The sequence below is a fragment of the Camelus dromedarius genome, chromosome 16 (assembly GCF_036321535.1).
Source record: "Camelus dromedarius isolate mCamDro1 chromosome 16, mCamDro1.pat, whole genome shotgun sequence".
Taxonomy (NCBI): Eukaryota; Metazoa; Chordata; class Mammalia; order Artiodactyla; family Camelidae; genus Camelus; species Camelus dromedarius.
In genome coordinates, this window is record NC_087451.1 from 18,961,871 (window position 1) to 18,977,807 (window position 15,937).

Genomic DNA, 15,937 nt, shown 5'->3' on the forward strand with positions numbered 1-15,937 from the left:
GGCAGAGAGCTTTTACGACAGTGGAAGAAACGCCTGCCGCAGGCATCTTTACGACGAGGGGCTTGGCGCCCAAACACTTTCAGCTTTGCGACATTGGCACCGACAACCCAGTCTTCGTCGAGTCAGGCAACACCTTAAAGTATTCGCTTTACGGCAGGAGGAAGAGGTGTCTCTCCTTCTCGCTGCACGTTTGGAAGTGGTGTGAGCGGGGACCGAGGACCCAGAGCAGGGAGCCGGGACCTTTATAAGTGAAAATCTCTGCCCTCCACACCACTGAGGCCAGATATGTCTCCCAACACTGTCGCAATTCCTCCACGTTTGTATCATAACTCATGAGAGGCAGAGCGGGCCGAGTTTGGGGGAAAAAGGGCTCGCGTATGTTTCTGGGCAACCCCATCTTGAACCCTAGTCCAGCGAAACTTGGATTTTGAAGCCACGAATAGAGTGCAAAGGGACCCCGGGAAGCAGTTTCAGGCATCTTCGGTGGTCCCCAAAGATTGCCCAAAAGCTATTAACAACCCATCAGCACAACTCTCCGATGCTCGCGTTAAGGTTAGGGGACTGTGACGTCACAATTAGGCTTCTCACCCCATGACCAGGACCCCTGACTGTAATTGGATAATTCGGATGGGGGCGGTGATGGGGGAAGAAGGGCGGGAACAAATCCTAGAAACAAAGAAAGGTCTTTGGGTGAGACAGAAAGGGAGGGGCAAGCGGAGAGTTTCCCAAGCCGAGGGCCCTACTTAGTTTTGATTTTGCCCCCCGCGGCTCCAGGGAGCAGAGGGAGAGGGGACCCGGGCCTCGCCCAAACTTCTCCCGCGCCCCCTGCGGGGGCGGGGCCTCAAGGGCGGGGCTATGTGAAGCCGGGAGGCGGGGCGGGGTAGCTGAGAGTGGCCCCCTAGTGGGGCCATGGAGAAGCTGGAATCTCTGCGGGCTGCTGGCGGCCTTAACGGGGAATCTCCTGGAAACAACAGAGTCGAGGCAGGCGCCGGGCTGCCCTCCGTAGTCGTGTTTCACGGTTCTGGGCCCCCCATGCACTCCGGGGGAATCGTAACTCGCAGTCCTGAATCTGGCCAGCTCTCCGAGGGGACAGAAGTCCTCGGTTCCGGGCTCAGCCAGCACCCTGGGGAGGTCGCGGGCCACAGCCTTGGGTCTGGCACATACCCTGGCGGAACCAGTGTATTCGGGACGTCCAACCTGGGGTTCTCGGGGCCTGGAATGTACAACTCGGAGGACATTCCGCGCTCCGGGTCAACTCGCATGTACCCCGACAAACTCTGTGAGGACCGGCCCCGGAGCATCCTAAAAAACAGCAGCTACGCTGTGATGTATAAATCCCCCAGGGCGGAGAGGTAAGGCGCCCAGGAGGAAGAGGTTCCGCTCTCTGGGGGAGGCGGAGTCACGAGGAAAGGGGCGGAGTCCCAAAAACTAGAAATGAGAGTAGGTGAAGTTAATTGGGTGGGAAATCTGAGGTTCCAAGCCTATGTGAAAGTAGCACCGGATAAACCCTGACTACGTAGTACGTGATTATCATCAGGTGTGACTCCATCCCCAGCCTCCTACACCTCTGGATCTATAAGTACAAGAAAAAGTTTTCGAATGTTTAAAAGAATGAGAGATGGCTGTGAGGAGGAGATCACCAGAAGGTTTCATCCCCATTTTTTGTATCCTTCCCTCACCCCAAGGAAAAAGTCTCAGCACTGGGATGAAATGAATATCCTGGCCACCTACCACCCTACCGACAAGGACTATGGATTTATGACGGTGGATGAGCCCAGCACTCCCTACCACAGGTGCTGAGCCCTCAGCCCTAGCCCTTTGAGAGGAGTGGGGGAGGCCAAAAGGCCTTAGGGACTGGCTACTGCCTGCCGCCCCCTCTCAGGCACTACTTCCTGCCTCCTCTGCAGACTGCGGGGCAGCGATGAGGACCTGCTCGCTGGGACCTCCCACACAGTGACTCCTGAGGAGCTAGCAGAGAGGTGAGTCTTGCCAGAGATCAATAGAAATCTGCTTCCTCCCTTCACCGTTGAACTCTGGGGTCTGAGCCAGCTCTGCTTTTTGGCCCCCAAAAAGGGAGGTACTGCAATTCTTATCAGGACTCACCCAGGCCAAGGTGGGGGAGTCAGCCATCCCCATCCATTCTTCTCTCCCTTCCGTGCCCCCAACTAGTCTCCCTCCCCTTCAGGTTTGCAACAATGGACAATTTCTGCCCCAAGATCCTCCTGTACGGTGATAACAGAAGCTCAGGGTCTTCAGACACCTTTTCCAAGACACGTGAGATGAGGGACAGGGACTGACTGTAAAGGGGAGGTGGAGTGAGCCTTCTGCAAGAGCCTGGCAGGAAAGCCAAACTCTGACACTGGCCCACAGAATCCAGTGATTTTGAAAAGCACCGCAAGGCACACTACAATGAAGGAAAGTTCCTCAAGCTTCAGAGAAACCTGCCCTTGGATAATAACAAGAAAAGCAGTGTGGGTAGTGTCAGTGTGAGCAGTGGGGGTCGAGGTGTGGTGTTGGACCCAGAGCCCAGGCCTGCGGAGAGAGGAGGGGCAGGAGGCCTGACCAGAGGAGTCAAAGATGAGTTTGGCCTGGTGACCAGAAACGACATCTTGGAAGCCAAAGGTTAGCTGTGGTTGGGCCCCAGAGACCCAAGGGAATTGTAATCCAGAACGTTCTCTGGTATAGTCTGTCTTCCTCAGTGAGCATCGGCCCAGGGTCCTGTTGCCTGAAAATAAGTCATGCTGGATGGTGACCCTAGGGAAGACAGGGCAGCTGAGGTGGGGTACCCATCAGGATAGTCCCCAAGGAAGGCTGGCAGGGGAGGAGGAACAGAAAGCCCAAGAGAATCATGGGAGATGGAAAGGTCACTGACATTTTCCTAAAATGGGAGGAGGTGATAGAAGTGAGAGGAGAAACTGGGGCTTGAGTTTCTCCCAGTGCTGGGAGGGAGGAGCAGTCACGATGATACTGGTGGCCTATCTTCCCTAGGTAGCCATAAGACTCAGATTGATTTGGGTGACTCCTCAGATGCCCTTGCCTTCAGAAATCAGTCCCCAGCTTCAGCCACCACTGTCGTGTTGGGGAAGGAGACAGATCTGCAACGCAAGGAGTATTACAGAAAAGGAAGATACCTGAGGTGCTCTCCCCACCCTGAGCTTGAGGAGGACACAGAAGATGAGCAGCAGGCCAGTGAGAGCTGGGCCAGGGCAGTCTGGGGGCGGGAGGGCCTAGAACCAACAGACTTCTGGGTGCCCCAACCTTAGCCCCGTGATGCTTCCAGGCTCCACAGGCTTGAACTGGGTGATTGAAGATCCCATCAGCACCGAAGTCCGTCTGCTGGACCACACCGGAAGCTCCTCAGAGGATCCTGAGGCCACAGAGAACTCCCTGAAGGTGACAGTGACACCATCGAAGCCTGGTGAGGGCACCAGGCCACCGTCTCACCGGACTTGGCAAGCTCCCATGCCCCCCACCCCGACTCCCCACCAGTGGATGGACCACAGGTGATGAGCAAGGCCCTAAACATCCTTGTGTGCCAGTCCACGTTGCATGGAGAGGACCCAGGGAAGCTCAGAGGGATTGGAACCCCCTTCAGCTTGGCACCACCGCTGCCCCCATGCCTCCTCCCTGATTCCTCTCTGCCACCCTCCCGGCTCCAGGTACTGCCCTGTCCTCCAAAGACAGTGGGTCCCGAGCAGTGACTGATTGGTGTCAGTGGCTGGCAACCAAGGGGCTGAACTGGCAAAGCACAGAAGTCTCAGAGAGGGAACCTAGAAGCATCCCAAATTCCTCAAACCAGAGCCAGCACAGACGTGAGCCCCGGCAAGGTAGGGCAAGGGGCTGCCTGTGCTGGCCAGGGAGAGAGAAGGGCCAAGTGGGTAGGTTCTAGGGAGCCTGAGGGTCACATGGGCCAGATCTCACATCTGCTGCAAGAAAGCCACTAGCCAAACCCCTTCTCTCTCCAGATGAAACCCTGCGGCTTCGATGGACTCAGGAGGAGGAAACCAGACAATGGAAGATGTAGCCAGCTGGGGATGGGGTGGGGGCCAGCCTTCCTCTGACCTCACCACCCTCAATCGGTGTGGACAATAAAGAGAAGACTAGCAGGAGTCTGGGTGCTGTGAATGGGGGGGCCATGCTGGGCCTGAGCAGTCTTTGAGAAGGTGGGGGAGAGAGGGAAGTTCACACCCAGGAAACCACGAGCAGGCAGAGCAGAGAAGAAAGCCTGGAGTGGTCTGGGGGACTGCAACTAGCACCTAGGAGTCCAAGAAGGCCCTAACGCAGTGGGATGAGAGAGGTTGCTGTGATGCAGTCAAACACACACTTACAATATTGTCTTTAATTCTTGCAACAACCCAGGAGGTAGGAGTTATCATCCCCATCTTTCAGATGAGGAAACTGAGGAGTCGGTCACGCAATCAGGAGAATTTGAACCCGTGTCTCTCAGGTCCCCATAACTCAACCACTGAAGGAGAATGAAGCTGAGAGAGACCAGGGCCCCCAGTAGGAAGGTGACAGCAGATAGCCTCTGAGGGCGGGGCTGTGGCTTCTCTGATCTCAGGCCCTTCTCCACCGCCCAGGCCCCGCCTCTACCCCTCCCCGGCACAGCCTGGAAGTGAGGAGTGAGAGCTCCTCCAAGGACACCCCTTCCACTTGGGGAGAAGATCGTGCCCCCCAGAGGCTCTACCCAGCAGAGGACCCTCTCTTCCCTCCTCCTCAACACCCCTCCAGGGGCAGGGAGTGCCTCCACCTGCATCTCCACCCTCCTGGCCCCAGGGCCCTGGAGCGGTCAAGCTGAGATGACGGTCAAGCTGGATTTCGAGGAGTGTCTTAAGGACTCGCCCCGCTTCCGGTAAGTGTGCACAGGTCTGGGGGACAAAGGGTGGGAGGTCCGACACCCCCCAATGTGTACCCACAACCTTCCCCAAGTCGGATGTCCTTCCAGGGAGTAAGTCTCAGAAAGGGACAAGATGGAGCATCTGGGCCAAAGCAGTACCATTACTATCAAATCTGGTGCTGTGATCCATGTGTGAAGGGGCCTCTCCAGCCTCTCTCACCCCTAGAGCTGGCATTCCCTCCTCCCTCTCTCAGGGACCCCTGCCCCTCCCCCAGCACCTGCTCTGGGCGGTTAGCAACTTCCTGCCCTCGCCACATCCACCCTCCTTCTACCCTTCCTGCTCTGGCCTGGGCCACGGTGGCTCTGGTACAGTGAGCAAGCAAGAGAGGTTGGGTGGGCAGTTCTTAACCCATTAGCTTTTTCTACCTGTATCCTCCATCCCCGAACCCCAACCCCCACCTCCCTGACGACGCTGCCCAGGCGGAGGTGGACAGACCAGATGGATGCAAGCTCTGTTCCTATCCCATTCCTCCTTCCCCAGAGCCTCTATCGAGCTGGTGGAAACTGAAGTGTCGGAATTGGAGACGCGGCTGGAAAAGGTGATCCTGAAGTGGAGAGGTGACCCAGGAGGGAATTAAAATGAGAAGGGTGGGGCCAGGGAGACACTTGGAGACCGAGAATGAGTGCAAGGGATGACTGAATACAAACCAGGCTGGGTAGATACTTGGGGGCTACAAAGAAGCCCAAAGGCAGTTCTGTACCCTGAAGGAGCTTGTGATCTTGAAAGGCAAGATTCACCTGTGAACTTACTTGGTCAGCTCTGGGGCCCTGTATTATGCGGGACTCTGGGTGCCGCAGGGAGAGCAAGACTGTTTCTGCCCCCAGGGAGCCCACAGACTGCCTGGAAAACAAACCTGTAAAACACTTCAACACATGACAGTAAGGCCTTCCTGGCCGCTGTGTAAAACTGCCTGCATTCACACACACACACACACACACACACACACACACACTCCCATCCCCCTTACTTGGCTTTATGTAGCATTTATCTCAGTCTTACATGTCACTTTTACTTGCTGTATTAGTTTTCTATTGCCATCTGACAAATGATTACAAATCCAGTGACTTTAAACCACGCACATGTGTTACAGTTGCTGTGGGTCAGGAGTCGGGCACAGCTGAGCGGGTCCTCTGCTCAAGGTCCCAGAGGCTGCAGCCAAGGTGCCGGCGGAGGCTGCAGTCCCCTCTGAAGCTCGGGGTTTTCTTCTGGCCTCACACGATTGTTGGCAGCATTCAGTTCCTCGCTATTGCCTGGTTGAGGCCCTCATCTCCTAGAGGTTACTCACAGTCCCCTGCCACGGGGCCCTGTCCACAGGCAGTTTACTTGGTAGCCTCTTCGAGGCCAGCAGGAGAGTGCCCCGTGTGCGTGCTGGCCCGGTGCCATCAGTTTCTGTCAGAATGCGCCCACAGGCCTCACTCATCCACACACAAGGGCAGGGTTACTCAAGGCTGAGACTCATTAGGGGTCTCCTTAACCCATGTCTGTCATGCTTGCCGATTTTTTTTTTTTGTCTGCTTTTCCCCACTGGAATGTAGCTGTCATGAGGGACTTTTATGTTTTGTTTTTGCTCAATCCTAGTGCCTATACGATAGATAGCTTGAATGTTGGTAGGTGCCCAATTAATACATATTTTTTCACTAATCTTTTTATTTTTAGTTAATTGTAGACTCACAAGAAGTTGCAAAAATAGTCCAGAGAGGTCCCATGTCCTCATCTCCCAGCCTCCCCCAGTGGCAGCATCTCATTTAACTCTAGTATGCTCCCAGACCGGGAGATGATATTTTTATGATACAATGAACTGTTGAAAGACTTTACTTGGATTTTACCAGTTTTCCATATGCTCTTAAAAAAAAATCTTTGTGTATAATTCAGTGGCACTTTGTCACAAGTGTAGATTCTTATAACCAGCATCACATTCAAGATATAAAACTCCTATCACCACAGAGGAACTCCTTTGTAATGTCCTTTGTCATGATACCTTCCTTCCCTTCCTTATCCATGACAACCACTCTTCTGTTTTTTGGATCTCTAGACTTTTGTCATTTTTAAATTCTAATATAAGTGAAATCAACCAGTATGTGACCTTTCAAGACTGGCTTTTTTTTCCCACTCAGAATAACATCCTTGAGTTTTATTCAAGTTGTTGCAGATCAGTAGTTATTAGCAGTTCATTATGAATAGTTACATGTATGAATAGCTTGTTCCTTTTGCATTACTGAGTACCAGTTCCATTCCATTATATGGAAGTATCAGTTTGTCACTGGTTCCGTCTTATGAAAGTTCCTTATTCAGATCTATCTGGGAAGGTGAGGTGGGTAAGGAAAAAACTGAACCCTCAGTCCCCTAGCTCCACACAGTGGGGTTGTGAGCACCTTGTTGTGGACACCTGATGGTGATACCTGATAAGGTTTGATCGTGGTCAGTTTCCTGACCATTACTGACCCTCCCAGTTATCTTCAAGTCAAACTGTATTTCCCTGAAGCATTCACTAGCCCTAAAAAGTGTTTTTCAGTTCATCAAAAGTTCAGTGAGCAGCTATGGAGCCCACTGAGTCTCTGCTGCCCAGGATTTCCTTATAGAACCTCCCTGGTGGTTTCCTGTTCCCTGGGCCAAGCTCACGGGCTCCCCAGATACTCCATCCCAGATATGGTGACTCAGGCTAGAGCCAACGGTGTTACCTGTGGAGCAGTGCAGTTCCTGCAGGTAACAAGGGCCAGGGGTCAGAAGAGCTCGCTTTGGCTTCTGGCTCAGCCACCTGGCTCTTCCAGAGATCCTCCTCCGGACAGTCACTTGTGCCCTTGTTTATCAAGCCTCCCTGTTGGTAACTGGGACCAGACAGAATGTGTCCTGGAAGCATCCTAACATGCCATCTTTGCCCTGACCCATCTTTGCCCTGCTGAGCAATTAATACTTATGAGGGGATGGTCAGTAAGCATAGGATGGACAACTCCAGACAGTAAATAGTGTAGAATTGAACACCAACCAGGTAGAGTAATCACCCTGTGAGCCAGACAGTGTGTGAGGATGGAGTTTCTGGGAAACTGTAGCTCCAAGCAGCTGGAGCAGGGCAGGGACAGACATCTGCAAGTGGCAGAGAAAGACGTTATGGAGGTAAAGCTGATGCTGGCGTGGGTGACAGGCTGGGAGGAATTCTGTTCCAGGCACAGAACAGTGGGAGCAAAGAAACAGCTGGGAAAGCACCACGTGTGTGTTAGAAACTGGACTGGGCTGCAGAGAGGTGGAGGTGAGGTGGGGGAAGGAGGGGCACAGCCCTGGGAAAGGCAAGAGGAAGTAGAACAGGAGCAGGGGTGTCACTGGGTAGTGGTGGCAACTGGCATGACTCCCTGTTGCCCTGTGGCTTCCTAGCTCCTCAAGCTGGGGAATGGCCTCCTGGAGAGCGGGCGCCACTACCTTGCCGCCAGCCGCGCCTTCATTGTTGGCATTTGTGACCTGGCCCACCTGGGGCCCCCAGAGCCCATGATGGCGGTATGTGGAGGGTCCTAACCAGGGTGGGGCGGGGTCTGGGATGTGGAGAGGTCCTGTGGGAAGGGAGGGTTGGTCTGGGGTCCGCAGGTCCCAGGCAGACTGGGGAGCGCGCCATCTGAGACAGGCCCAGCAGGCTGAGTCTAGGATGGGTGGGCCCTCCCAGGGTGGGCCCTCCCACCCCACGCCTGGTGCTCTCTCTCTGTCTCTTCTTGCCTAGGAGTGTCTGGACAAATTCACTCAGAGCCTGAGCCACAAGCTGGACAGCCACGCAGTAAGTGGGGGTAACTGGTGGGGGGGGGAACAGGTCGTCTGTGGTCCTGAGTCCCACATGCCAATTTCTGCTTCCCCTCAGGAGCTTCTAGATGCCACCCAGCACACACTGCAGCAGCAAATCCAAACCCTGGTCAAGGAGTGAGTTGAGAGGGAGACCAGTCCTCCAGTCCCCTTCCCGTTACCACAGGGGCCTCCCTGAATGAAGGAGTTGTGAGACTGGGGGATTCTGGTAGCCTGACTGTTATCCCCATCCCAAGGATCCCCTTGGACTTCTGCCTGTACAGAGGCTAGCTGAAATGCTGAGGGAGCCCCAGGGGTTTCTCTGCCGGGGGCAGACGGGTGTATCAGTGATTCGGTGATATCCCCCCACCCCAGAGGTCTCCGAGGCTTCCGAGAGGCTCGCAGGGATTTCTGGAAGGGAGCTGAGAGCCTCGAGGCTGCTCTTATCCACAATGCAGAAGTCCCCAGGCGCCGGGCCCAGGAGGCCGAAGAGGCAGGAGCTGCTTTGAAGATTGCTAGAGCTGGGTACCGAGGACGGGCACTGGATTATGCCCTGCAGGTGCCTGCCCTCGCCTGTCCTCCTGGGGTGCCAGGGCCTCAGTCACCTCTAGGCTGAAGAGTCCCTGGCGTGCAGTGGGAGGAGGGCATCTGTGTTTTCAAGACTGACCCGAGGTCTTTTGGGCTCTCAGATCAACGTGATTGAGGACAAGAGGAAGTTTGACATCATGGAGTTTGTGAGTTGCAGTGGCCGGGGCAGGGTGGGGAGGAGCCTGCTGATGGAGAGTTGGAGGGAAGAGGGAAAGAGAGAGGGGTCTGCCCCCTGCCCACCTTGTCCCCCAGGTGCTGCGTTTGGTGGAGGCCCAGGCTACCCATTTCCAGCAGGGCCATGAGGAGCTAAGCCAGCTGGCCCAGTACCGCAAGGAGCTGGGTGGCCAGGTAGTGCTCCAGGCAGCAGGGAGGTGGAGGAGGGAGGGTAGGGGCTTGGAGAGGACACTCCTGATCTAGTTGGGGGAGCCTGGGGCCATCTGAGATGCCCCTCCTGTGCTCAGTTACACCGGCTGGTCTTGAATTCAGCTCGAGAGAAGAGGGACATGGAGCAGAGACACGTGCTGCTGAAACAGAAGGTGAGGGCTGAGGCTGTAGGCAGGAGGCAGACGGGCCTGGGGCCTTGGTGTCTGCCCACTTCAGTTGCCTTTTGACCCTCTTGTGCCTCCAGGAGCTGGGTGGGGAGGAGCCAGAGCCAAGCCTAAGGGAGGGGTCTGGTGGCCTGGTCATGGAAGGACATCTCTTCAAACGAGCCAGCAACGCATTTAAGACCTGGAGCAGGTGAGGAGCAGACATCCCAAACAACCAAACCCATCGGATTATATTATTTTGAATGGTTATAGTGTGTTAAATACAGCCAGGAAAAACAGACACACCCCCTTCCTTCAGAGGGTTCACATTCCATCAGCAAAGACAGACAATAATATGATAATTAGGTAAGTTGTATGTTATATTAGTAGAAGGTAAAAGTGCCATGGGGGGGAAATAATAAAGCCAGCAATGTGGAGAGCTGGGGAGGAGGTGCAACTTTAAATAGGGTAGTCAGCGTAGGCCTCGTGAAGAGGTGACTTCTGAGTGAAGACTGAAAGGATATCTGGGGAAGAATGTTCTAGGCAGAAGGAGAAGCGAGCGCCAAGGCCCTGAGGAACCTAGAGCGTCCATGGGTGTGGACAGAGGGAGGGAGGAGGAAGTGGTTGTAGGTGAAGTTGGAGCTAATGGTGGTGTGAATCATGATGGGCCTTGCTGGCTTTCAGAAGGGCCTGGGTTTTACTCTGAGGGAAATGGGGAGCCATTGCAGGATGCGGAGCAGGGTGGTCATCTGCTCTGACTCAACCCCTTCCCCTTCCAGGGCCACTGCCAGCCCGTATGGTGTCTTGCATAAATTAGAAAATAGCCCCTTCTCTGAGATACTTTTATTTGCCAAGAAATTGTAGCAATAGACTTATTTTATTAGAAAAAGCATTTTACTGTTATCTGCTGGAAAGTTGTTTTTGTAAATATATCAAATCTGAGTTATTCGAGATGTGAATAGCACTCCTTAGAGGTCCGGGTCTGCACTGTCCACCCTCCTCTGGAACATCTTACGGGATGGTCAGCTCAGGTCTCTCTCCTCTCAGCATGTCCTTCTGGGGCTAAGGACACCACTTCTGCTGCCCGTGTCCCCAGCCACATCCTGAAGCTGCCCATGTCCCTAACTATTTCCACCTCTTTCAGACGCTGGTTCACTATTCAGAGCAACCAACTGGTTTATCAGAAGAAGTACAAGGTGGGTAGGCCCAGGTCCTGATGCCTGGGCTTGGAGGGTATCAGCCCTGCTGTGGCTGGCTGGACGTCTGCCCCCTGGTCTCCTTTCCCTGCCAGGACCCTGTGACTGTGGTGGTGGATGACCTGCGTCTCTGCACAGTGAAGCTCTGTCCCGACTCAGAAAGGCGGTTCTGCTTTGAGGTGGTGTCCCCCAGCAAGTGAGTGCAATGCCCAGGGGTGATGGTTGATACGTCTCAGTCTTATTGGAAAGGCAGGGCCAATCACAAAGGCATCCCTGGGGCAGGGTGCTAGAGGCCCCCTATGCAGCCTTAGGCTTTAATCTTTGGTGGCTCTACCAGGGGGAAGCCTGGAGGAATGGTGTAGGGGGATGAGGGATATGTAGAACGCTGTTGCCATTCGGTACAGAACTATTTCAGTGTGACTGGTACGTGCTGAATACTAGCTGCACATCAGCCTGCCCATCCTGCCTCATGGCTCCCCAGGCCTCAGACCCCTCCCTGTTCTCCGGCCTTCCTCCTGCCCAGGTCCTGCCTCCTGCAGGCTGACACAGAGCGCCTCGTACAGCTGTGGGTCAGTGCCGTGCAGAGCAGCATCGCTACAGCCTTCAGCCAGGCTCGCCTTGATGGTAGCCCCCGGGGTCCAGGCCAGGTACCTAGACATGGGGGCGCACGGCCAGGCTACCCAGGGAGATCTGACCTCCCTTCCCCTGGACCTCAGAGCCACTTTTTCTTCCCCTGTCTCCCCCAGGGCTCAGGACACCTGGCCATGGGCTCCGCTGCCACCCTGGGCAGTGGCGGGTCCACCAGGGGAAGGGAGCCTGGCGGAGCAGGGCATGTGGCAGCCCAGGTGCAGAGCGTGGACGGCAACGCCCAGTGCTGTGACTGCCGGGAGCCAGCCCCTGAGTGGGCCAGCATCAACCTTGGAGTCACCCTCTGCATTCAGTGCTCCGGCATCCACAGGTCACTTCCCAAGGTCCCAGCATGGGCCCCTGCTCCCTCTAGCAGCAGTGGGGATGGGGGTGGGGAGGCAAGATAGAGCCCATCACACGGGCTCCTCCCTTCCCACCAGGCCTGGCTTCCTCTCAGATTCTGCCTGTCACTGCGCACAGGCCGGGGCCCAGCCTATATGGTACAAGGTGAACCCAGGTGGGCCCAGCCCCTCAGTGTCCTGGTCTGGCCAGGGCAGGAGGTCACTCTGAGGAGTTTATTGGCTTGACTAGAGTAGGGGTGTGGGGTCAGGGCAGCTGAGGGTGGGAGGCCCAAGGAGGGCAGAGAGAGAAGATGTTGTGAGGCCTTAGCAGGTCTACGCGGGCCCCACCCAATGTCAGCCTGGTGGAAGGAGGGAGGGGGATGGTGTGGAAAGAGTTGTCCAGGCCAAAGGGCCAGGAGAGAAGGAGGTTGGCTGGCAAGGACGAAGAGAAGGAGTGGTGAACAGGCAGGATCGTGGCAGATCCGGCTCAAGGCTGCGTGGCTCCGGCTGCTTCCTGGCCTGACGCCTCCCCTGGGCATGGCCAGGACCCCTACACAGCACTTTGCCCTGAAGTCTTTTCAGGACCAGCAGCAGCTCCCCCGGCTGCTGCCCCACGGAGGGCCTGACTTCTCTCCTGGCCCTCCAGGAGCCTTGGAGTTCATTTCTCCAAAGTCCGGTCTCTGACCCTTGACTCGTGGGAGCCGGAACTTGTGAAGGTGACTTGGGGTGCTGTGAGAGTGTGGGGAGGGGGCTGGGGTGAAGCTGGGGCTGCAGAGTCCTGAGGGCTCAAACACTCAACCGCACCCTATCTGGCTGTCTCTGCCTCTGCCGGGGCCGACGGAAGCTCATGTGCCAGCTGGGAAACGTGGTCATGAACCAGATCTATGAGGCCCGTGTGGAGGCCATGGCAGTAAAGAAGCCAGGGCCCAGCTGCTCCCGGTGAGGCTGGGGAGGAAGGGCTGGGGCTGCCCTCCCTATGGGGAGAGGCGGGAGGAGGGTCTGGGATGGGAGGAGGAAAGACTGTCCCCTTCCTCATCCCAACCCTCCTCCTCCAGGCAAGAGAAGGAGGCCTGGATTCACGCCAAATATGTGGAGAAGAAGTTCCTGACCAAGCTTCCTGAGATTCGAGGGCGAAGAGGTGGCCGGGGGCCCCCAAAGGGGCAGCCTCCTGTGCCCCCAAAGCCAGGGAACATCAGGCCCCAGCCGGGAAGCTTCAGATCCAAGCCAGGTATAGTGTTGGCTGGGCATTCATTAAGCGCCTGCTGTGTGCTCAGTACCATGCCAAGCTCAGTGGGGAGGCTCTGAGTCTGAGGCCCAGGTCTTCCCCTGGAGAATGCTGCAGGGGCTGGACCGCACTGGCACTGGTTTTACAAGGCGAGAGTTTCAGGGACTGCAGTGAAGAACTGGAAGGATCATGGGGCTGGGAATAGGCAGGGAGGGCTGTGTGAGGGTGTCAACAGCATGAGAAGAGTCAGGGAGAATGAGCTAGGTTCTCCAGAGGAGGAGGATGTGAGTTTGGCTGGAGAGGAGCCAAGAGAAGTGAGACTGACCATCACCAAGTCAGATCACCTGTGACATCCCAGCCAGTTAGAGTGGTTGGACCAGAAGAGGTCAATGATGCTGTCTATCCTGTATGTCCTAGGGAACCCACCCACATCCACTCACACACACCTCCACCTCCCGCCACAATCGCTGGTCCTGAAGGCCTCCCCACAATTGAGAAGTGATCTATCCCATTACAGTATCAGGTGGCTGTGCTGAGGGTCTTCTTCCCAGATTCACAGCTGGTTCCCCCTAACAGAGCCAACCTCTGATGACCTGGGCAGCCTGCACCCTGGGGCCTTGCTCTTTCGAGCTGCTGGACATCCTCCATCCCTTCCCACCATGGCTGATGCTCTCGCCCATGGAGCCGATGTCAACTGGGTCAACGGGGCTCAGGAGAATGCCACACCGCTGATCCAGGCCACAGCTGCTGTGAGAATCTTGCCGACCTCTTCACCCCACCCTAGGGCTCCTCTCCTCCTCACTCCTGACTTTGGTCCCAGCTCTCATCCCTCCCCACACCCCATAGGGAACGATAACCAACGGAGATTGGTAGCGAAGAGTGTGAGATTTGGAGGCAGATGAACCTGGGTTTGAATCCAGGACTTCAGCACTTACAGTTATGAAGCTCTCTATGCCTCAGTTTCCTCATCTGTAGAATAGGGTAACACACCTCATTAGGTTGTACTATGGATTCAGTCTATGAATACACATAAAGAGGTAGAGCAGAGCCTGAGATTCCCATACCCCACCCTCTGAACTGACACCACTCCAACATATCTTTAAATTTGCCTCTAAAGATGCCACCCTCTCTCCCCATTTTCTACTTGTCTATGCAGAATTCTCTTCTAGCCTGTGAGTTTCTCCTCCAGAACGGGGCAAATGTGAACCAAGCAGACAACCACGGTCGGGGCCCACTCCACCATGCAACCATTCTTGGCCACACCGGGTAGGGGCGGCAGGGATGATGGCCTTGGGGAGGAAGGCTCCAGCTGGGATGAGGGGCTGAGTGAACTTGGCTATCCTCTCCAGGCTGGCCTGCCTATTCCTGAAACGGGGGGCCGATTTGGGAGCTCGGGACTCCGAAGGCAGAGACCCCTTGACCATCGCCATGGAAACCACCAACGCTGACATCGTCACTCTGTGAGGATGCCTGAAGAGGCGGGGCTAACGCTTACCCTATCCATTTGGGGAGGGGCTAACGCAGAGACCCCAGTGTGTCAGGCGGAGCCTGGGGCAGGGCGGGGCCAGCTCCTGGGCAGCGAAAGGATGCTCAAGTGTTTGAGGTGTGGAGTAGGAAGCAGGGAGGGCGGGGCCCGAGGAAGGTGAGAGGTGAGTTTATTCTGAGAGAGGCATGATTCATCAACATTGTTGTCAGGCATCTTTTAAGCACTAGACCCTACGAGAACAGATGAATGAAACAAAGCAGCTCAAAGGATGGGAAGGGCGAGTAGTGGGGAAAGGGTTATTCATGTCTTAATTCCCTCCCCTTCAGGCTACGGTTGGCAAAAATGAGAGAAGCTGAAGCCGCCCAGGGCCAGGCTGGTAAAGTACCCTTAAACACACACCCCCATTGTTACTGGTAAAGTACCCTTAAAAACACACACACACATACACACACATTGTTACTGGTAAAGTACCCTTAAACACACACACACCCACACACCCATTGTTACTCTGTGCTTTTGGCCCCTGGTGACCTGTCCCCAACCCCCTGTGCCTAGCTTCATTGATTAATTACATTTTTATTCAACAAATATGTCAATATTTGTCCTGGTTCATCATCCAACGCGCCAGGTCCTTGAAACAGCAAAGCATAGGCGAGGGCGCTGCCCTAACGCGCAGATGTCCCCTCCACCCAAGCTGGAAGCGCGTGCTCTTACCAGGCCGGGCTGTCCCTATTGTGCTTCTCCGTACTAGGGCCCAGCCACCCGGCCTACCAGCCCTTCCTCCCTCCCCTCAGGAGACGAAACGTATCTGGACATCTTCCGCGACTTCTCCCTCATGGCATCCGATGACCCGGAGAAGCTGAGCCGGCGTAGTCATGACCTCCACACACTTTGATCCCAGGGCTTCGCGGGCCCCCACCGCCTGCGCCTACCCTCCCCACCGCCGGCCCCTTCACCATTAAAGCCTTTGTGCTTTGCTCTTCCCTTCAAATTCATGTATTGGGTGATTCCTTCGGGCTGGCAAGGTGTTGGGCGCTGCAGCTCCCGGGGTGCGGGAGCGGTTGGGAGTTTCGAGCTCTAGTTATGCAAGGGGCGACTCCCGGGGAATGAAGTGGGAGCTTCGGCCTCAGCGCGAAGCTGAGGCCATGGGCGTGGCTCTAGGGCTCAGGCTACGTGGCCAGACCCGTCCGGCCGGGGAGAGGCCACTCGCGTGGGCTGTGTCCAGCCTTCCCTTAGGCCGGGACGGAGAAGCAGGCTCGGGCCACCCTGGCCCCGAGGTATCCCTGGAAT

The 15,937-nt window shown here is 55.7% G+C and overlaps 2 protein-coding genes across 8 annotated transcripts; both read left to right on the forward strand.

The window, feature by feature from the left end:
• The first annotated feature begins 706 nt into the window (after positions 1-706).
• Positions 707-4,109, forward strand: LOC105103077 (uncharacterized). 5 transcript variants are annotated; one of them, XR_004141790.2, is made up of 9 exons: positions 709-1,352; positions 1,686-1,793; positions 1,908-1,979; positions 2,186-2,274; positions 2,371-2,622; positions 2,989-3,189; positions 3,281-3,503; positions 3,660-3,827; positions 3,966-4,109. XR_004141790.2 is itself a non-coding variant. In XM_010996597.3 (9 exons), exons 1-9 carry the CDS (start codon positions 910-912, stop codon positions 4,022-4,024), a joined length of 1,530 nt encoding a protein of 509 aa, XP_010994899.2. In that variant the 5' UTR covers positions 711-909; the 3' UTR covers positions 4,025-4,109. The 5 variants fall into 5 exon arrangements, 4 of the variants coding, with proteins under 4 accessions (XP_031323609.2, XP_010994899.2, XP_064351240.1 ...); XM_010996597.3 differs by having other exon boundaries at positions 711-1,352; positions 3,281-3,418; XM_064495170.1 differs by lacking the exon at positions 709-1,352 and adding an exon at positions 1,447-1,579 and having other exon boundaries at positions 3,281-3,418.
• A 138-nt stretch (positions 4,110-4,247) lies between these two features.
• On the forward strand, positions 4,248-15,638 carry ACAP1 (ArfGAP with coiled-coil, ankyrin repeat and PH domains 1). Of its 3 annotated transcripts, XM_064495167.1 has the most exons (23): positions 4,248-4,852; positions 5,379-5,436; positions 5,989-6,174; positions 8,265-8,384; positions 8,602-8,655; positions 8,737-8,795; positions 9,033-9,216; positions 9,347-9,391; positions 9,498-9,593; positions 9,707-9,781; positions 9,874-9,983; positions 10,917-10,968; positions 11,064-11,164; positions 11,492-11,615; positions 11,715-11,926; positions 12,583-12,652; positions 12,781-12,875; positions 12,992-13,164; positions 13,738-13,910; positions 14,318-14,427; positions 14,511-14,621; positions 14,974-15,023; positions 15,442-15,638. In XM_064495167.1, the coding sequence occupies exons 4-23, from the start codon at positions 8,376-8,378 to the stop codon at positions 15,540-15,542; spliced, it is 2,004 nt and encodes a 667-aa protein (XP_064351237.1). In that variant the 5' UTR covers positions 4,248-4,852; positions 5,379-5,436; positions 5,989-6,174; positions 8,265-8,375; the 3' UTR covers positions 15,543-15,638. The 3 variants fall into 3 exon arrangements, with proteins under 3 accessions (XP_064351237.1, XP_010994847.2, XP_031323607.1); XM_010996545.3 differs by lacking the exon at positions 5,989-6,174; XM_031467747.2 differs by lacking the exons at positions 4,248-4,852; positions 5,989-6,174 and having other exon boundaries at positions 5,379-5,455.
• Positions 15,639-15,937: the final 299 nt, after the last annotated feature.